Source organism: Schistosoma mansoni, chromosome 2 (genome assembly GCF_000237925.1).
Source record: "Schistosoma mansoni strain Puerto Rico chromosome 2, complete genome".
Classification (NCBI taxonomy): domain Eukaryota; kingdom Metazoa; phylum Platyhelminthes; class Trematoda; order Strigeidida; family Schistosomatidae; genus Schistosoma; species Schistosoma mansoni.
This window is the reverse complement of record NC_031496.1, coordinates 4,279,939-4,302,284: the sequence shown is the minus strand read 5'-3', so window position 1 is coordinate 4,302,284 and position 22,346 is coordinate 4,279,939. Positions and strand designations below refer to the sequence as shown.

Here is a 22,346-nt window from a genome sequence, read left to right as displayed (position 1 = left end):
TATGTCTCGATCTCGATTATTACTAGGCTGTATAGAGAGAGAGAGATCTCTCTCAAGCTAGTAAAAGAGAGGCTTCCGATTCACTGCAACTATCCTTACAAATATGCCGACATTAAATCTCCGCGAGACCCCTTCTGATCTATAATCATATGCTCACTAGTGACTGACTTCAAGAGGTAAATCCTGGAGTTCGGGTGAGAAGCAGTAACCAGTGGAGTTCAAACCACATCTGTTGTGAGATAGAAACTCACTGAAGACAATTGGTGAACGGTCGCCCAACTTCGTGGATTGGTTGAAGTTAGACAAAAACACCATCGGATGCCGACTCAGTGGTCTATCGCTTAAGTGCTCTGGCGCGAGACTGATAGATCCTGGGTTCAAATCTCGCGAGATCGTGGATGCGCACTGCTGAGGAGTCCCACAATAGGACGAAACGGCTGTCCAGTGCTTCCAGGTTTTCCTTGGTGGTCTAGCTTCAATTGACCCACGCTTGCAACTATGAAAATAAAATGATGATAAATAAGTAAAAAATAACTTTAGAAATCAACTAATTTATGATCTACTTATGTCTCTACTAATTAAACTATCCTTACTTTCGATAATTAAGAAATTTGTTCCATATTATTTGTTGCTGCAATATTTGGAAACAGTTTGAATTTGTATTATTGAATAATGCAAAGTAGAAATATTTGAGGAAACACCTCACCAGAAACATTTGACATACAGTCGGTTTAGTTGAGAACTGATAAACCAAAAGAAGACATCAAATAGGAATATTGATTATAATAAAATGGATACGAGCATAGATAAACAATATACTACAAAAATGGTAGTGAAATTAACTGATCCAAATTACAAGCATATCAAACTACTATTAATCTGTAAAATACAACAAAAAAGTTTGATCAGCTTTGCTTTTCTCTTTTAAAAAGTTATTGAGGATGAGAAAACTTAATGAACAAAGCTAAATAAAAAACAGTGGAATTTATTTAGTTTGTGTCTTAGAACAGGCTGGAAAATTACTTTGGGTCTAGGAATTTAGATAAATCTACTTTTTCTAATAGCACTATCAACTAGTCACGAGATGCCCCCAAATGCCCTCATATGACCACGCGTATATAGCCTCTGACAGGGAAGTCCTACTCAGTCTTTTTACAGTGGCATCACTACTGTTTACGAAATTGAGAGGACGAAAAGCGAATTTCTGGCGCTTTAACCGGGTTAATGGACACAGAGGGTCCACCTAGGGGAGTTGGAAAACCCTCATTCCAAACCAGTGGTGTACATGGACTCCAGTATCCTGAGGGAACAAATGGCATATGAACCTATCGTTGGTCACCGGCTACCATGGAACTGCATCTCCTCATGATGCTTCACTCCCTTGTGGATCAGACCTCTAGGTCAAAGGCTCCGGGTGTGGCCCCTAAGAAGAGCACCTGCTTCGGTTTGGGCACTTGGGTAGTATCACAGCCCTCACACAAATCAAATGAGATTTGTGTGGCGCATATGTATCTGGTGCCCCCTTGTACCAATATTTATGTGTTTAAATAAATAAATAAATAGTCACGAGATGCTTAGATACATCAATGTCCAAAATATTATGAGCAAAAAACAGAAAGCCGGAAAAGTATTTAAAACAGAAAAGTAATAGATAGTTATTTGATCCTAACCCCAGACTCTTTAACTGTACGTATGTTTATTCTCACTGAACAAATCATCCTCGGATATTTAAGGGAGCATGACACCTTAATGAAAATGATTCTTAAATTGTTAGAAACGTGGAATTGTTTCATCGATTAATTCTCCTCGTATTGATGCGAAATACAAGTAATTGGCTAACATGTCATTTGTTTGCTAACACAATGAAATACAAACTAATTACGATAAAACTATTCTGTAGATCTATTAAGGATTAGAATAACATTTGTGAAATATTTATTTAAAAATGAAGAATATTTGGGTGAACAATTGTTTTCAATAACTTCATCATCAGGCTCTACAGTTATAAGTCCATATTGATTGTGATATTTTACAAAGGCCAAAATAAGGCACGTAATTATGAATTTGACAATGTTATACGTTAAGAAATGGTGAACGTTTGCATCTGCTACGACATATATACTTCAAAATTGTGTTATTTGCAAATTAGGAAGGTCGTTTAATAAAAGTCAGAATGGTTTGCAGTAAAGTGTCCAGTCACAATCAGTAGAATAGTATTATGGCGAAAAAGGAAATGCAAAGAAAGTTATATGAATAAAATGCATAGTAGGAGGATTCCATCTCATCAATTGAGATAATTATAATAATATTGTTGTGTGAATATAATATGTAATAAGAGGGATTTTATCAAGGCAATTACGATAAACGAATTGGGTATGATGGATATGAAGATTAAGATAGAGGTAGTGAAAAATAAAAAGGGGGTAAGAGGTGATCCAGTCGCAGGTCAAGGTAAACATCAGGGCTTGATATACCTTTTCTGGATACATAAGCTTGGTTTTCTCGAGATGTTGGTCCTTGTGCCAGTGTCAAATGAATTCAATGCGAATAGGTCTAATTGTAGTATGAATCCAACTCAGTTTTTCCGTTCAAATTTATAACAATATGGGTCCATTTATTACTATTAAGGATGTTATTTAGTTTAGTTGCCTAAATATCGACTCAGGAACACGGCTATTTCATTTATTGTTGCACACACTCGTCATAGGTTGAGTTAAAGGTGACGCACTTAACAAGCCTATACTTCATGAAGTCATGAACTGAAAAACGATCATAAGCATCAAATAAATCTATGTTTTACCTAAGACATATAATAATAACAAACCTCAGCATGATTTAATGGGGGAGATAACGCAATCATAGCAGATGGATTTTTAGGTAAATCGGTAATGCCAATAGAATTATCAGTTGTTCTCCATGAAAGAAGAAATTCGCAAACGGCCTATGGTCGAAAATTATTTATGGTACATTTTACTTGTAATACTGCCTCTGTTTGCCAAAATAAACGGAAGTCGGGAAAGCAAGCATCCGTAGATCCGTTCATATACTCCCCAACAAACTCACTGGAATAATTCCTGAGAAATTCGCAAAAAATGACTACTTACTTCTGGTAAACAGGTATCTGCGAACCAGATCTTAAAATGTTAATTTTGGAAGCCATTACATTTACTGTGGTTGGGTCAGTATATAGGTAAAAACCTAAGTAATCATCAAATAAGGTACGGTATAGACTGTTTTCTAAATCACATAATACAAGTTCCTGCAGAGGTTAATTGGCCAAATGTATATTCACCTGTTTCCATTTAGGGTACGATGCATAACACATGAAAGCGAACATATAGTAGGTAAATGCATCTGAACAGTCAACTTCAAGCTGACAAACTCACTTAACGACAAAGGCGTTCGTGGCTGTTTGCAATCACCTGACCAAGCCGAGTTTTGTGAATCTGTCTAAAACAGAATATAAACAGAAATAAATGTTTACTGATAACAGCCAAAGTGGGAAATCATGATAGATTGATGGAAATTCAAGGGTTAATCTGCTGGACAAAACTTCCAGAAATCTCCCGTTGGGCGAAAGGAACTCTCGAATAGAACCAAACAACTGTGGTTCATCAGCTTCGTTAACAGCATGTAAAGCCCAGCCTTCACCTGAATAACCGAATATATTGTCGACAACCAGAACAACCAAGTTATGGAGTTCCTACGAAATATAGATATGCATATATGACAAAGACCTGTAGATTTCCACGAGCGAAAATATTACTAAGTTCCTTCACCCTGTCGATAAGTGGTAGAGATAAACAGACATCAACCGGCATCTCTAGCACGGTAAAAAAGTTAGATTCTTATAAAGTCGCCCGCCGTTTTGTTTCAACGACCTTGAACGGTCAAGTTTCCTCTTAATGGACTCCTGGGAGGTCGCTTGGACTAGCTAAGTCGGCAGCGAATTCCCACATTTAACAAATCTTAAGGAGTAGAAGTTGTGTCTACAGTCTGTTCTGCTATGTTGGGTCTCCAGTTTCTGGGTGTTACCTTTTAGGTTAGTGTTGTGACTAAGCCGAAGATGTTTAAGGGGATGACCGGAAGGGTTAGAGATACTGTAAGTCATAAGAAGGTCATCTCTAAGACGCCTGTACTCTAACGGGTACAGGTTAAGTGATTGGAGGCGCTCTTCGTAAGGTTTGAATTTGAGTCCCCGAACTGATTTCGTGGCTCGACGTTGGATACGTTCCAGAGTGTCCTTATCCTTTTGGATGGAGGGAGGAAATACTATGTTTCCGTACTCTAAATGGGGACGAATAAAACTGTTAAAGATTATATGGAAGGTTCTACCGTCAAACTGGCCAAAAATGCGCTTCAATGTTACTAGTGCAAGGTTTGCTTGAGAGGCGTTTTTGTCACAGTTCGCATACGATTTCAGGTCATAGGGTACCAACACTCCTAAATCTTTTTCAACTTGGGAAACTTCTAGAGGGGAGTTACCTAAATTATAACTATAGTCTGCAACATGTCTCAGATGGACTACCTTGCACTTTGAAGTGTTGAAGGTAAGTTCGCTGTCGTCTGCCCAACTTTGAAGTCGAGTTAGATCCTCCTGAAGTGCTAGTATATCCTTTTGGTGACGTATCTCTCTCCAAAGTTTCACATCATCAGCAAAGAGCAATAAGTCAGATGAAACTTGTTGTGGAGGTTCGTCAATGTAAATCAAGAAGAGAAGAGGTCCTGGTGTTGAGTCCTTGGGGACTCCGCTAGGACATTCGTATATTAGAGACTCCATAATTTTAGAGGGTATGGAGAGAAGGGCCACTGGTCGGTAGCTTGAAGGTTCACTGCGTCAACCTTCTTTGAAAACTGGGGTGATGTGAACCGGCTTCCAAATTTCCGGCAGTTTACCTCGGCTTAACGAGTGTGAAAACATCACGCTAAGTGGTGTTGCCAGGATTGAAGCTCCTTCCCTCAGTATAGTAGAATGAACCATACCCGGACCGGGAAAAGTGTCTTTTCTTATGTGCTGCAGTTTACAGAGCACCAGGTCAGCGCTCAGGTTCACTTTGGAAAGTCCTGTACAGGTGCAGATGAGGTTTTCATCAGTATAGTTGATGTGGGTCGGTTGAAATGTCCGAGAGTATTGTTCAGCCAAAAGGTTAGCAGCATCATCGTCGTTATTGGTCTGACCATTAGGACCTAGCAGTTGGGAAACTCCAGTTTTGCTTTGTCGAAGAGGAGCTGAGTAACGGAATAAGCTTTTCTGATGGGAGACGAATTTATCGATAAGCTTGGTCTGGTACTGAAGCCTGTCTTCTCAATTGCCTTTGAGCATACGTTCCTTATATATTTGTATTGCCTGTACGCGCCCTTATTATCAGTTCGTTTATATTCGGCCCAACAGTGCATTTTGCGGCTTAGCGACCGAAGAGTGCGGTTCTTGATAATTGTAGGTTGTTTGTAACATTTTGAGATCATTTGAGGAACTGAAAGCTTAGTAGCACATAATGGCGTGTGCAGTAAGAAATTTCAATGAGCATCCACTTCAAGTTGAGAGTGAACATCACAATCCACCTGTTGCAGATAGTCATGTAGAGCTAGCACATTCAACCGTTTGAAATTCCAGCGTCTGTTGTCGGCGGGATATCTTAGCTCCGTTTTGCTGACAAAATTGAAGGATAGGACGGCGTGATCACTTTTCCCCAGGAGAGCCAGAAATCGAGAGGTCGTCGACTAAGAATTCTTCATTTGTGAATACCCACACTAAGTGCGACGCCGTCTGACTGTTTCTCCAACGAGTTGCCGACTTCACATTTTCGAATAATCCCAGATCATTAATGAGGTTGAAGAACCGAGCTTCAGTAGAGTTGTCACCTCCCGCGCAGGTATGTTCCGCGAAGTTGATTCTAGGAAGATTTAAGTCCCCTAAAATCAGGATATGTGATAACCCAAGACGCGTAGAGCGGGTTAATCGATCCAGCGAATGATTGTCATACTCTATGTCAACAATGGGCTTCCTGTAGATGACACCGACTAGACACCTTGAGGTGTTTATTGCTGCAAAGCGCTCCCGCCTAAACAACGAGGCTGGTAGACAATCTGACTGAGCACCATACTGATTCATCAAAGTTTGGGAAACTCTTGGTTGTGAAGTTGTTGCGCCTCCAGGCATGATCGTATGTATAATGCCACCCCGCCCCCCCATTCCAATTTTTCCGTCGTTGCGAAATAAACACGTTCCAGGTACTGCTAACTCCTGGTTCGTAGACTGAGACGATATCCAAGTTTCGGATATTCTTATCAGATGAGTATCATTAGCGTTGTTAAGTTCACGTAGCTCATCCTTTTTGTTTGGCAAACTCGCGGCGTTCATGTATAAGCAGTTTATGCTTTCAATTTGGAGCGCGTGAGCTTCTTCCTGTGTGTCTATATGAGCCTTGAGTGAGTGGACAGGTAGCCTACCTACACAAGTTTTTCGAAGTTGGTAGTCCCTGTCCTTTACACGTTTTTTTTACGATCAAGACAGTCTACAAGTGGTATTGTCAGCTCCAGCTTGAGTTTGTGCTTGATCCTGTTGTCGCGTGGCTTATCCGGATGCATATGGAGAGCAGTTGGCAACCGAGATCTGTTGACAAGGAATGATTCCAGAGTTGCAGCCGCCATATGGGAGAATGAGAAGGTTATTTTCGTTAGCCGGGATTTAAAGTCTCCGTCCTTCTTGGTTAGTCTTGTCACCTGTTGGGTCAGTATGTTTTTGAGTTTCAAGGAATACTTGATGAATTTCCATCCCTGAATATCGAAGTTTGCTTGAGTGGCGTCCATAATTTCCGGTTCACCTTGCACTATGATATTTCTTCCGCGGAAAAACGCCTCGTGAGATTCTTTGGGGATATTCCGGATGAGATTTCATTCAGAATACAGTATAATAATAATAATATATTCTGAAAATAATATTTACAGAATTCACACCAGTTTACAAGCATGATCAGATTGTTGTTAAAATCAACATTTAATGTAGAGAGCAAATATGAAATATAAGAAAGTTTTATGTTTGCTGGTTTAGTAATTGATAAATAGTTTATATATGGCATATATCACGGCAAGCCAATGTAACACCAGGGAACTTGTCGAGTTATTGACAATTATCTACAACTAGAGAGAGTAAGATAAAAGCCAAGAGCACGGAACAACAAAACAATGATGGCAAGTAAGAGGTTAAACATTTAAAGTTCCGATAATCTCACTTGTGGAGTAAGATACACCTACAGGCGCTAGAGCAGTTAATGAATTTTCAGAGGAGCAAAAGGCATTAATTGAGCAAACAAACAATAGGAGAGAGTTTAACATATGGATAGTTTGAGGTAAATTATTCCACAGCCTAGAAAACTTACAGGTAGAGTAATTCATATAGAGAGAAGATCTAGAATATGTTTGTTTCGCTAAAGACAAGGAGTTACGAATGTCGTAATGTGAGGCTTTAGCATATTGAATCACCTGACTGGATGTGAAGGATAGTTTGTTAAGTATTTTGAAAAAGAAGATATGGTTAAGTTTGAGTCTCCTCTTCCAAGAAGGGTCAAGCCCTAGTTTACTACACCTTGAATTATATGTCAAGGCACTATCAGTTCCAAGAGTACGAAGTGTAAATCGTCTCTGTACTGATTCCAGGCTTAATTTATCCTTTATGCGCGTGCTACTAAGGAGAAACGCGCAGTATTCGAGGAGTGGTTGAACACAGACTTTGTACATTAAAATACGTGATTCGCTGTTATGAAGGTTTCGAGTTATGAAACCTATAAGGCGTTGAGACTTGGACGTTTGTTTCATTATCTGTTCAGTAAACGACAAGTCGTCGGAGTACCTAAGCCCTAGACCTACTACTGTGTGTAACCTAGATAACATTTCACCATTTATGGTAAGATCGAGGTTGAGTGATGTATCACCGAAGCATAACCATCCACATTTAGCTGTATTAAGCTCCAGTTGCCATTTCGAGCACCACTGTGCTACCTTGTTAAGCTCCGTGCTGATACAATTTTGAATATTGCTCAGCTCATGTGGAGAAAATGAGTACACCACCTTAAGATCGTCTGCGTACAAAAGGGACTTACCCACACTAAAACACTCACAAATATCATTAATGAAAACTAAAAAGAGCAAAGGACCTAAGACACAACCCTGAATTACCCCACTTCTAACAGGGACTGAGTTCGACAATGAAGAGTTGATTTTAACTATTTGATGTCGATTGCTGGGGAAGGAATCAAACCAGGCTAGTAACGGGTTTTCGACCCCATAAGATGCGAGTTTTCCTATGAGAAATCGGTGGTTGACCATGTCGAAGGCCTTAGAAATATCCAGGTATAGCACTAATACTAGATAACCTTGGCTACGAAGCGAATAGACTAAATTAAAGAAGTCAAAATGACATGTCATACAGGATCGATTTTTAAGAAATCCATGTTGCGAATCATCAATAAATTGTTCAGTCAATAAATAGTTGGATAGTTCGTCACTAATAATTTTTTCCATAATCCTAGAGATAACTGGAGTAATATTTATTGGCCGATAGTTGTTCATGTCAGTCTTATCTCCGGATTTGTAACGTGGTATGATGTACGCGGTTTTCCAACGGTCAGGATGAGAGCCTGATTCCATAGAGAGAGTAAACAGCTTAAGGAGAAGAAGTTGGATATCTGGACCACCATATTTGTAGAGAAATGATGAAATCCCGTCTGCACCGTGACCTTTCGAAACCTTGAGCTTATTTATAACCTTACTAATTTTCAGACATGTGAAGGAGATAGATGTTATTGAGTTACCAGTCAAGCATATAACTCTAGAAACAGAGCCATTTATGGATTCTTTGTCATTTGCAAAATTACCACTGAAAAGGTCTGCTATAGTTTTTGGGTCATATATAAAACTATTATTATGCAGGATGCATGGTATATCAACCTTTTGAGTTGATTTAGCACGTTTATTGTAAAGGTGGATTAGGTTTTGCACTTTTGAGCTAGTACGTAGTGCTAATAGCTCTTCATTGATGGCTTTTAACCTATGTTTCTCTTTAATTTGGTTAAAAATTATTGTTATTTGTGTGACTGCCATGAAGTCGTTAGATTTAAAATAACGTTTCTTTAGGCGTCTTAGTTTATTACGATATTTAGCTGGTATATATAATTCGTGATGTTTACTAATCCTGTAAGTCTTAATTGGTGCACAGGAGTCTAGACAAGAGTTAACAATCAAATAGAATATGTTGATGGCATCTGTCAGACTATTACATGAGAAGAATTCATCCCAGTCTGAGAGTTTGATCAGTGAGCGCAAGAGGTCCCAGTCTGCATGCTTATAGTCTCTATAATTGCAGGTTCTTTGAATTGGTCGGTTGTAGGAGGGATAGATGGGGAGAGCACAAGCTACAATCTTATGATCACTGCTTTCAAACTCGTTGTATACTTGTACAGATAGGGGAATGATATCTCTAATAAATATTAGATCAAGTGTATTATCACCCCTTGTTGGGGTATGTAGGGTAGTATTCTTACGATCCCATCGGATTTCAGTAAGTGACTCGCTAGCACGACGTCCTCCACGTCGGAAGCATTCTTAAGTGTTACACGCAGTAGCCTCGGGTGGTTTTGGTCCTTTCCCCGAGTGAGCCGTGTGACCGCCAAAGGCTGTATTCTAGGGAGTTCAAGCTTCTTGTTCAATTCTCCCCAGAACATCCTATCATTTTTGTTCTGCGAGCTGAGAGGAAGGTCAGGGTTGTCAGTAAGGTTCGTAATTATGACAGAGTCGTCACGAACCGTCATTGATTTCCCAGGTTTCTCAGGGCCTCCATGTTCAGTACCTTGTTGTTTGGATGTCGAAGCGCGTTTTCAATTCCTAGGCTCGGTGATGACCGGGCAGACAGTCTTGGGGGTAGACTGTGCGGCCAAGTCACCAATTGATTTCCGCAAAGTTTTGGGGATGTTCAGCTTAGGCGGTGACGCTTGGTCCTTTTTGCCCCTGTTAACGTGTATCCGATCACCCACAGGGTTTTTGGTAACCACTGTTTCATTCAAGGACTCTTCCTTGAGAGACCTAATTTTACTGCCCCACAAATATGAATGGATTACAGTCACCGCCCTCACCATCAATGCTTGCTGGTCAGTAACTCTACCCTCCCTCATTTTGCGATGTTAGGCTCACTTAAACATTTTTTGGATATATATCTTGCCTCGCACAACGCTCCGTGTTTCACATCCTGTTGGGAAACACTATTTCTATAAGTACCATTTTGCAAGCTTATTAGACAGTTACAAATTGTGGGCTGTGGGTAAGGCTTCAATGGAATGCTTTAATTGACTATAGTATGAAGTATAGGTTGTCAATCAGAGTATAGTCATTAAGTACGGCGTAATGTAGGATAGTTGGTTACCTAAGTAGGCGGAAAAGTGAAGAAATATATTAGTTACAGATGAGGTAACGAGTGGTTAAATAATATTGATGGCAAGGCGACATAATGTACAGGAGGGTAAAAAGCTGATAACGAATAGACAAGAAGGAACTCACACTAAATTCGTGCTGGTGTTATTTTGTTCTATCCTAACCTGTTGATGGGTAACAGGTTCCATAGATGTAAGACCACTGGCAGTAAATAGGCGATTATGCAGTTCTTTAAACCTTTGAGGGTATTAGTGAGCGTGTCTTAGCGACCGAGTATTGATATGTCCGGTGAGTTGCCTGTCTACTTCAAGTATCTAATACAACTACAACGTAGAGAAATAAGGCAATTTAGTCTATATATGTAAAGATTTCATAATGTATGCGTGTGACGCGGATATGTTCGTTTGTGCTAGATCTGTGCAAGTGAGGGCTTGATCAATAAGTCTTACAAACTTATGTAATTTATCTGCCGTGTGAATTTCAGAGGGAAGACTGTTCCATAATAATGCGCACTTGAGCGTGTCTAAATATACGCCGATGTGAACTGATTTAATAATGAAATCATAGTTTAAGCCGTGTTTAGTTGACTTACTAGATTCTAAGTCCTTATACAAATAACAGTTATCCGCCATAGAGTATGAGCCAAGGTGTTCAAATTCACGTAAGCTACAAAAATAGCAAAAGTTCAACATAAAGCCGCGAATTATCAACTACAAGATGCCCATAACATGTTACGTGCGCGAAGAAACGTACAATGCCATTTCTGGTACATATGTTTCACTACAACGACAAAGTGAACCACAAGTCTACATTTCACTGAAACACAACATAATACTTAATCCTCTAGTATTTCATTATTTATCTTACGATAACGTTTTCAACATTGTAACGATTATCAGAAACATTTACGCATAAGGTTTTAATGATCTGATAAAACACAGGATCGTGATTGTTTAGACGTATAAATTATTTATCCTGAGTATGTTGTAGTTACTTAGAAATAAAGGTCATAAGTAAACCCCGGGCAGCATGACTTGGCCGTTATGGAGCTTTCAAAGGAATAGAAAGAGATTCAAATATTTACTAGAAAATTTAATAAGGAACTCCGTTTCAGGGTATTTTATTTCAGCTTAAATTATATATCATCTAGCGGCCAGTGCATCATTGTTCCAATGTGTTTTCACGAGGTAGAAGTAGCACAAATTATTTGAATTCTTAAAGCATGCATTGAACAGGCTGCTGACGGAAGGTTTAAGTCACAGATTCTTTTCCATGGTTAAGTTTGACGTGTTTAATGCAATCCACTTCGAAGACAAGTAAGTATACTTCAAGTTCTTACTTCCCAGTCAGTTCACAGTGTTTTGCAAGGATACGTCAGGGCAAATTATAATGCTTCCAAGGCTGTAAGACATTTGATCAAATATTTTTCAGATTACCTACTTCTTGTAAAGATAGTGAGGCTGTCAAATTGAGAGGACCGCCCTTGGACGTTTGTCTTCCGCGCGATAACAATCGCAACTCAACAAACTTCACCATGATTTTTTTAAGAAGCATAGATGAAGAAAATAGATACTACCACAATTATCTTGAAAATATTATTTTTCAAGTAAGATTTAGTACAGAAGTTTATTGTCTCAAAGTTTAAGTTATATAACCAAATGTGAACAATAGTAAAATGTTCTTATTACTTTGAGTTGCACCTTTTGATTTGGGAGTACCTTGTATAAGGTTTTATTCGGAGTTAAAGTGTACAAGAATGTAAAATGTGTTTTAAAAATGGTTTTTAGTGATAAGAAGCATGTAATTAAAGGATTGCTGAGATGAAGTGTGCTTTGAGAAATCTCCGATTTCCTAATCAGTAATTTTTTTGTAGTTAAACGCCAACTATTAGTATACTTTAGATTTTCAAACTAGATTTCAAAACATTTTGTTCACAAACGTCCTAAAACACCTTTAAGTGTATGCAAATACATAAGAGATAGGAGACTCAACTTAAAGATGAACATGTTTGTATCAATGACATGCAAGAATAGGGTTTGCAGCCACAATGCACCCTGTTAGCTCAAGAAATAAAAGATAAGGACGTTAAATAAGACAAGTGGTTGTTTAAAAATGGCATCCCATACTCAGTATAATTAGTCAAACACAGTATTTTCCTAGCTAGAAACGACAGAACCACACAACCCTAAACGTAATATTGTCAAACCCGTTTACAGAACAAAGGATAAGGTAACATTAGAGTTCAACACTTTTTAATGTTGTACTTTAAATTACGATTTAAGATGTATCCTTTAAATTTTAAACATATGTGGCTTCTCACTTATATTTTTAAAGGAATATAGTTGGTTTTAGGAGTGAAAAAATGAGTGGATAGAAATTTCATCAATTTTAGCAAGTTTACTCATTCAACGTTTTGGATGTACACTAATTTATCAGACTGCTCCCTAGATTTACTTCCGACAGAGTCTACCTGTTTCTTCATCAGTGAAGCATTTTAAAACATCCCTTTCATTGGAAATCTTGAGCAGTTAATATACAAATAAGATATTAGAATAGACATTCAAGAGAAAACAATATAACGTGAGATAAATAGTCATACAGTTGGCACTTCCAATCACCAGCAGTTGTTTTAAAATATAAATAACACTGGTGATTGGACAATCATCAGTTTTATCCTGGTGAAATGAATCAGTGTTAGACTGGTCTAATCTGCATTTTATTAAAATAGATCATAATTGTTCAGAGTGCCAATTTTTCAGTATCATAAGTACTTATCCATCAATATGATTAATGGATAGATGGTCAGTCAAGTAAAGGAATACTGGAAAAATTCATACATAAATCATTTGAATTAATTAGGCAGTTGAATACAAGTTAACCAACGGAATTGAATTAATGCATCTGACAGTTATACATGATTGATCAGATGTCGTATTATGTTCATTTAACATGTCTGTGTTTAATACCATAAAACTATATGATGAATAAGTGGGCATAATAGAACCATAAAAGTAATTCTAATAAAAAAAGCCTAGTTAAAATATGATTGGAAAACATATCATGGTTTCAAGATTCACAAACTGACTAGAAAAACTCAATTCAATGATATCTCAGTAACATCAATAAACAGCCAAGCTTATCTATCCATCATTAAGCAAATGTAGGACGTTTCTTAAACTTATTTTGAAATTAGTTTATTTTAAATACCTAAAATAATACTGAGTTTATTGAATAATTACACATAGCTAGTACTAGATTAAGCTGCAAAATGAGTCTGAAAAACGTCAGAAGTTTTCTATTTCCTCGGCTTCGAAAGTCTGTGGTGCATTATCGTCAGTTATTTAAAACTAAAAACGTGGACCATTGAACGATGATTCAATGGCCTGGAGTCTAAGCACACACCTTAAGGACTGTTAGTCATCAGTACTATCCCCAGTGGAGTCTTGGACGTATGCAGTTGAGGATTACCATACTACGATGAATCAACTGTCCAATGAGGTAACAAACTAAAGCCTAAAGTCCTAATCTTAATTTAATTTGTTTGCTTGAGTACATCTATTTAGCTTTGTTTCATTAACTGAGTGTTTTCTCATGATGGCAGTTTCATAGCCATCTTATTTCATGCAACACACTTATCACATATATATAGTTGTGTATTCGGCTTCGAGCTACACATTTTGTATAAAAGCTAATCATACGATCTTGATGCCCAGAGTGAAGTAGGTGGAGCGTGTCTTGTACCTGAGACCTAATGCTTAAAAAACGAGTACTGTAACCGCTATGACCGATTTAGTTGATTACTTACTAGTAACATAATCCACTTCATGTACGAGTACCAACTGAAAGATACCTATTACTCAAAAATTTATTCACTGATTGTTTACCTAAAAAATGACTCCTTTTAACCAATTTTGTCATAAAGATATTGATCATTCTTATTTACCTATCAAATAAGGCTAAGATATTTTATATAGTTGAGATCATGAGTCAATTGAAGCTAGGTCACCATGGAAAACCTGGAAGTACTGGACGGCCAACTCGTCCTATTATGGGACTCCTCAACAGTGCGCATCCACTATCCCGCCTCTCGAGATTCGAACCCAGGACCTACCAGTCTCGCGCCAGAGCACTTAACCTCTAGACCACTAAGCAATCTGGCATCCAACTGTGTTAATGTCTAACCTCAACCAATCCACGAAATTGCGCGACCAACTTCCATTGTACCGAGGTAGATACCTCTCTCTGCCTGACATGGATTAGCTCCACTGGTCACGACTTTTCACCTAGAATTCCAGGAATTACCTCATGGAGTCAGTCACTAATGAGCATTTGATCATTATCAGAAGGAGGTTTCGTGGAATGTGCACTGCTGAGGAGTCGCATAATAGGACGAAACGGCCGTCCAGTACTTCTCGGTTTTCCTTGGTGGTCTAGCTTCAATTGATTCATGATCTCAACCATATAACAATTACTAAAATCTCCACGAAACCCTCTTCTGATAAGGCTAAGATAATTGAATTACAATGAATGAATTGATATTACTAATCATATTTCACTTACATTTATTTTTTTCTTCAGGAAACTGTTCAATGTTATGAACGTGGTAAACTTTTAGCTGATATTAGAATGATTTATAAAAAATTTATTGAATCATTACCAATCAAATTCTCAAAGTAAATATTAAAATATTAATTCAATGGAATTACCTTTATAGTATATTTACCGAATTATTCTGTCAAGAAATGCTATGTCAAGAAGCTTTACACTTGAATGAAAAGTATGTTAATGAAACGATGAATATTTTTCGGTAAGTTAACCATAGTAAGATGAAACAAACTAACTGAGATTTTTTAAGAAAAGATGGATAGTAGTTGGAAGTTGGATCCATTTGGACGCGCCTATCATCCTATTCAGGACTCGTCAGCTGAATGTACACATGCTTTTCAGAGTTGATGTTTACCACAGGATTAGAACCTAGTGGCGTTCTCTTCAAACGCTATCATGTCATCCACTTAGCTACTGAGTCCTCATAGCCACCTGTTTGTGCAATGGGATGAAGTTTAAATTCACTTGGTGTTGTTTACTTATATCTTCCCATCGTTATTTTGGATTGCAATTGATCAGTCTCTCTCTTATTAGCATATGTGCATCGTGTGCGAATTGCCTCGATATTTCCTGAAGTCACAAGCTTTACAAGCAAAGATGGATAGTGGCTAGCAGTGGAATCCAGGACAAGGAGCGTTTCATCCTATTTGAGAATCGTCAGTTGGGTGTACCTGCATCTCAGAGTTCATGTTCACTCTGGGAGTCGAACACCGTACCGTTCACTTCACTGCTGAGTCCTCATAGCCATTTACTTGTGTAATCACTTAAATTAAATGAATGTTATTTCAATATCCGTTTTTCAAATTCTCTTTATTATTTTTATTATTATTCTAATATAAAGGAGAATGAAAACCATAACTGAAACTAATGAAGCCTATACAATTGGACAAAAAGCAATGGAAATTAAGGTATGAACTACTTATTTTGTTTGATAGTAGCTAAACTATATTAATAAACTTTTTTCCCTTTTAGCTCAAATCTAAATTAAGTGAAGTATCAATGAAAGAATATTTCTTAAATGAATTTAAACAATATTATACAAATCAAAGGAATCATTCTAAGGATAGATTAGATATAATGAAAAATGATTATAAATTATGGAATAATTTATTGAAAGTTCTTAATTATCATGTAAGTTATTGTGTGTTTATGTTAATCTTAACGTTGTTTCTTCTGGTTCATCAAACTTATTAGAATCAGAAGGGGTTTTTTGTGAAGATTTAGTATTTGCATAGTTGAAAGCATGAGTCAATTGAAGTTCGGCCATCAACGAAAACGTGAAAGTACTGGACGATAGGTCCTGGGTTCGAATCTCGCGAGGTGAGGTCATGGATGTGCACTGATGACGAGTCCTACAATAGGACGAAAAGGCCGTCCAGTGCTTCGAGGTTTTCCTTGGTGGTCGAGCTTCAATTGACTAATGCCTTCAACTTTGAACTTATTATACTTAATGTACTAACGTTGAATAAGTTTAGGATGATCTAGGAATGTCACTTACTTTGTCGATTACCTGAATACTGATAATCAATTAATTTTGATAGTTGAGATAGACCACCATGGCGAATTTGGAAGCACTGAGATGCCGTTTCGTTTTGTTTTGGGACTCTTCAACAGTGTGCATCCACGATCCCGCCTCGCGAGATTCGAACTCAGGACTTATCAATCTCGCGCGCGAGCACTTAAACACTAGACCACTGAGATGGCCGGCATCCGATGGTGTTAATGTCTAACTTCAACCAATCCACTAAATCAATTAATTCCTAAAATCACTTACATGTCAGTTAGTGAGTACTTAAATTAATATGTGGAATAAGATATTCAAACTCCTTAAAAACCTTACCAGCTATTTAAAAAAATTAATGACTTTATGTACGAATAGGATGTGAAATACAATTTAGAGACATTCTAACCAGGACACAATGTTATAACTTGCGGCCGAGTGGATGCCCTGTTAACGTATGACGTGATAAGACCGCCAATTAGAGAGCAGTGAATCGTCGATCGGAATAAATAACACACGGAAACCCGTACGAGCAGTCTAGTGTACTTATCGATCATGCTTTCTGCCTAGCCTAGCCCAGCCAGTTAAGTCCAGAACACCAATAACAGCCTCTGCGGTATGAATCATTATATTTCAAACATACTGAGTTTTTATACCAACCAAACAGATCACATCGTACCATAAAATAAGAAACAACTTTTGTACAAGATTTAGCCAAATTTGGCTGTGAATATGGGAGGCAGTAATTAATAGACTGGCGAAGCTGGTTTGTTCTCTCCAATAAAACGCTGTTGCTGATAGTATCCGGCCAGTGAATGTTGAGTATTTTGCGTTAACAACTATTTATAAATACTTGTACCTTCTTGACGATGAATGTAATAGTTCTCCACGTTTCAGCTCCTTACAGTAGGACTGATTATCTTGACGTTCGTATTAAAGATTCTCACTTTGAAATTAGTTAACAGTTGTTTTGAATTCCATATATTCTTCAATTGTTTGTTCTTTCACCTTCCTCTTCTCCACTTCCCTTCAGGGATTTCACTTACTACGATTGCATAACAACGAAAAAATACATAATCTTGTTTTGTAAGCAAAGATGGATAGTGGCTAGCAGTGGAATCCAGTTAGACACGCGTTTCGTCTTATTTGGGACTCATCAGCTTGATGTACCTGAATCTCAGGGTTGATGTTCACTCCGGGACTCGAACCCAGTACCTTTCACTTCAAACGCAATTGCGTTATCCACTCGGCCACTGAGTCCTGACTGATCAGGACTGACCAGTTACAGTCCTAAAATATCAATGAGAAGATTCAAACAAAACAATAATAAGTGAATAATCTTGTTTTGTTTTTGTTTTTCTTACTTGTTAATTTTTGAAATGACCATTAAAATTTACTCTCCTTCATAGGTTTATAATCAATTATCAAATATTAAAAAGTCCAATGTGTCAAATTTAGCTACTGTTTGTTTTAATTTACAACAAACGATTGAAATTTGGGGATTTATTGGTAGATGGTTAATAGACATTTTTAAATTATACGATCTAACCATACTGAATCAAATTGACAAGATCATCCTGAAGGATTGGTATATACTTTATGAATCTATGGAAAAGGATCTTTATATTCAAAATGATGAATGTAAACAATATTTGGAAAAGCTAGATTCAATGTTAAAGAGTTTAGATGTCTATTTTAAACATGACAGGTTAGATATTGTTATAATATATTTTGATGATCTTATATTTGTTATGATCAAATCTTTAAACTGATTTAACCGATCTTGCCAAGATCAAACAATTGAAGGAATTTTCATAGTTGAAATCATGAGTCAATTGAAGATAGATCACCATGAAAACCTGGAAGCACTGGACGGCCGTTTCGTTCTATTATGGGACTCCTCAGTGGCAGTGCGCATCCACAATCCCGCACTCGCGAGATTCGAATTCAGGACCTATTGGTCTCGCGCCAGAGCAATTAACCGATAGACCACTGAGAAAGCCGGCATCCAACAGTGTTAATATCTAACTTCATCCAATCCACGAAGTTTGAGCAACCGTTCACCAATTGTCTTCGGTGAGTTGATATCTCTACAACAGACTTTGTTGAATTCCACTGGTCACTGCTTCCCACTAGAACTTAAGGAAACATCCCTTCAAGTCAGTCACTAGTGAGCATATGATTGAGGAATACTGAAAATGGTAGACTGATATTGGTTTTGGAATGCCTTTTAGAAGTAAATTTAGTAGTGTTTACATGTGAACAAGTTATTTTGGATTCACTAAAGTGTAAATAGACATAGCAACTAGTTACCTACCTAAGACAAATATAGAAAGTTTCAGTGGTTTTAATGTTGGTTTCTTACGATAAAAATAATATCTGATCTAAAAGTGTAGGTAGTAAGAATCATTATCTATCACAGCTGGTTTTTTGACCTCAGAATCTACTAACAATCAATAAATTTCAAGGAAATAATTATTAGGTCAATTTTAGTTCTTAGTGTTAAGGATGGTAGATGAACTAAACTGTTTAGATATGTATATAGTGATTACATTTCATGAAAGAAGATGATATCACATGTTTTAATAATAATCATTTATTTATTTGAACTCATATATATTCGTATAAGAGGGCACCAAATACATATGTGCAACATAAACCATTCGATGTATGTGAGGGCTGAAATACTGTCCGGATGCCCAAACCGAGGCAGGTGGTTTCCGTGGGAAGTCACACTCGGAGCCTTTGATGTTAAGGTCTAATCCACAATGCAGTAGAGCAGCGTCAAGAGATGCAGTCCCATGGTAGCCGGTGACCAACGATTGATTCATACGCCATTTGTTCCCTCAGAATACTAGAGCCAATGTGCACCATTGATTTGGAATCAGGGTTTTCCGACTCCCCTAAGTGAAATTTCCGTGTGCACCAACCCGGTTGAAGAGCAGGACATTCACTTTTCATCTTCTTCATCTCTTAAACAACACCCCCATCACAAGAAGGCAGTGAGTAGGATTTCCCTGGTAGTGGTTGCATACGTGTAACCATGTGAGAGCATTATGAGATGGGGAACTGACTGTTGTCACTCTCGGCCGTACCAGAGCACTCGGAGGTATGTTTTAATAATCACTTCAATGGAGTATATATACATACTAAACAGTCGTTCATAGTTTTATTTTTTGATTCAATCAACATGGTTTCATTGTTCCACGTTTATTTACAATTTTATACAAACAATCAATTTTTTTTTGTATTTCTCTGTCACAGATTGATAAATACACAGAACAGTTTAGATGGTCCATTAGATTTACTGCAAAATTTATTAAAAGTAAGAAGTTAATCCTTTATGATTTTCTAGTTTTCAAGTAAAGCTTTTCTCTCTATTCAAATGTTTCATATTATTTATTATATAATTAGTATTATTTAAATAAACACTAAATGCAAACATGGATAGTGGCTAGCAGTGGAATCCAGAACAGGGTGCGCGTGTCGCCAGATGTACACCTGCATCTCAGAGATGATGTCTAGTCTGGGACTCGAACTTAGTATCATTCGCTTCAAACGCCATCGTCTTAACTACTTAACTACTGAGTCCTGATAGCCTCGTGATTGTGCAATGGAGTGAAGTTTAGGTTCATTTGGTATTGTTTATTTGAATCTTTCCATTGATGTTTAGGGCTGCAGTTGATCAGTCTCTTATTGGCATTCTGTGCATACTGTGCGTAATGTCTTGATATAGCCTTAACTCACAAGCTTTATAAGCAAAGATGGATAGTGACTAGCAGTGGAATCCAGGACAAAGCGTGTTTCATCCTATTTGGGACTGGGTTCGAGTCCCAGAGTGAATATCAACTCTGAGATGTAGATACATCCATCTGACGAGTCCCAAATAGGAAGAAACTCGCGTCCTGGATTCCACTGCTAGCCACTATCCATCTTTACTTATAGGGCATGTGAATTAAGGCTATATCGAGGCGATATACACAGTATGCACATATGCAAATAAGTGAGATACTGATCAATTGCAGTCCCAAACATCAATGGGCAGATTCAAACAAACAATACAAAGTGAATTTAAACATTAAATGGTTTTAGATTTAGGTATAATGTGACTTCATCTGTTTTTGATTTCAAATAAATTTCAGCTAGTAAACAGATGTGTTGCATCCTTTCATTTTTATTGCTCTTCAACTGACACATTTCAATTCGGCTTCTCAAGGTAAAGAACATGAATAACCTTAGTACAATAAATATTTTTAGGCAGAACCAGTGTGCATGGAGTCAAAAACACTGGTACGGCCTAGAGTGTAGAGAGAGTCAGTTCTCTCTCTCGAAATGCTCTCACATGGTCACACGTATATAACCACTACTAGGGAAGTTCGACTCACTGCCTTCTACTGCTATTACTGTTGTTCAGGAAATTGAGAGGACGAAAAGCGAATGTCTGCGCTTTAATCAGGTTGGTGGATATGGAGGATCCACCTAAGGGAGTTGGAAAATCTGATTCCAAACCAATGGTGCATATGGGCTCCAGGATCCTGATAGAACAAATGGCGTATGAACCTATTGTTGGTCACCGGCTACCATGGGACTGCATCTCCTCACGATGCTCCACTGCCTTGTGGATCAGACCTTTAGGTCGAAGGCTCCGGTTGTGGCTCCCCAAGAGGACCACCTGTTTCAATTTGGGCACCCGGGCAGTAACATAGCCCACACACAAATCAAGTAAGACTTGTGTAGCGCATTTGTATCTGTTTACTATTTGTACCAATATCTATGTGCTTAAATAAATAAATACATAAACCTAGCTCGTCAGTTGATTTCATCATTATGGTAACAATAATCAACTAATCACAAGTCAAATGAAGCTAGATCATCATGAAAAACTTGAAAGCACTGGACGGCCGTTTCTTCCCACTGTGGGACTCCTCAAAAGTGCATATCCACGATCCCGCCTCGCGAGATCCGAACTTAGGACCTATCAGTCTCACGCGCGAACGCTTAACTTCTAGACTACTGATATTTGATATTCTATTCATATATATTCATTAGTATTACTACTTTAAATTATAGAATATTTAAGTAATATATTTCTTATTTTTTTTCTAAATTTATCCTTTGTCAAGGTCAGTAATGAATGTTTAGACTTGTTCAATGGTGAACATGTATTAAATATTGAAGAAAAACTTCAAAAACTTGATCAAATTCAAATTAATTGGTTTGAATTATTTTATCAATCATCTCATTTTAATGAATTAATGCTTGATAATCCCATGAATTATGAAAAAGAAATAACTATACAATTACAAAAAGTAATATATATAACTTTTCTATTTTAACAAATGAGATCATGAATCCATTGAAGCTAGATCACCATGGAAACCTGGAAGACACTTCAGTACTGTTGAGGAGTCCCACAATAGGACGAAACGGCCATCCAGTGTTTCCAGGTTTTCCATAGGTGTTGAAATTTATAGGTCCGATAACTTTTTCCAAATCAATTAAATAGCAATACAATACTGAATGCAAGTTTTTTGCTCATAAAATTTCAAAACTGGGGTTTGGAAATCAGCCTGTTTATATTGTCTCCAAGATTGTTCATCACTCGACATTAAAATGGCAGTCACATTATGCAAATCGTTTAAATTTTGTTAAACATGCTAAAAATACTCTTTTGCAGTATACCACGTTCACGTATTAAGGGTTTCACTATTCCTAATAAGTGGTATTCTAAGTTTTATTGGAAGACTAATACCAATTTTACTATATTTTGTTCAGGTCACATTATAAATAAAAAAACTGCCTAAAACTGGTTATTTGC

At 37.5% G+C, this 22,346-nt stretch overlaps 2 protein-coding genes across 3 annotated transcripts in view; one reads left to right on the top strand and one right to left on the bottom strand.

Annotated features, from left to right (window-relative positions):
• Window positions 1-3,856, bottom strand: part of Smp_104600.1 (hypothetical protein) — a gene marked incomplete at its 3' end in the record, with an annotated part of 21,370 nt that extends 17,514 nt beyond the window's left edge. Inside the window, exons 1-8 of one of the 2 annotated variants that reach the window (XM_018795396.1) lie at window positions 3,738-3,856; window positions 3,485-3,703; window positions 3,387-3,450; window positions 3,293-3,354; window positions 3,105-3,259; window positions 2,975-3,062; window positions 2,825-2,941; window positions 594-742 (exon numbers count right to left, since the gene is read on the bottom strand). In XM_018795396.1, the coding sequence (XP_018649712.1) occupies window positions 594-742; window positions 2,825-2,941; window positions 2,975-3,062; window positions 3,105-3,259; window positions 3,293-3,354; window positions 3,387-3,450; window positions 3,485-3,703; window positions 3,738-3,821 (938 nt within the window). In that variant the 5' untranslated portion in view covers window positions 3,822-3,856. Of the gene's footprint in view, window positions 1-593; window positions 743-2,824; window positions 2,942-2,974; window positions 3,075-3,104; window positions 3,260-3,292; window positions 3,355-3,386; window positions 3,451-3,484; window positions 3,704-3,737 lie in introns of both variants that reach the window. The other variant, XM_018795395.1, reaches the window with a different exon arrangement.
• A 10,043-nt stretch (window positions 3,857-13,899) lies between these two features.
• Smp_180590 (putative normocyte-binding protein 1) overlaps window positions 13,900-22,346 on the top strand; it is a gene marked incomplete at both ends in the record, with an annotated part of 23,508 nt that continues 15,061 nt past the window's right edge. The window contains 7 exons of the mRNA XM_018795394.1: window positions 13,900-13,920; window positions 15,001-15,095; window positions 15,137-15,229; window positions 15,872-15,935; window positions 16,000-16,158; window positions 17,938-18,236; window positions 19,793-19,853. Of these exons, the coding sequence (XP_018649711.1) occupies window positions 13,900-13,920; window positions 15,001-15,095; window positions 15,137-15,229; window positions 15,872-15,935; window positions 16,000-16,158; window positions 17,938-18,236; window positions 19,793-19,853 (792 nt within the window). The remainder of the gene's footprint in view (window positions 13,921-15,000; window positions 15,096-15,136; window positions 15,230-15,871; window positions 15,936-15,999; window positions 16,159-17,937; window positions 18,237-19,792; window positions 19,854-22,346) is intronic.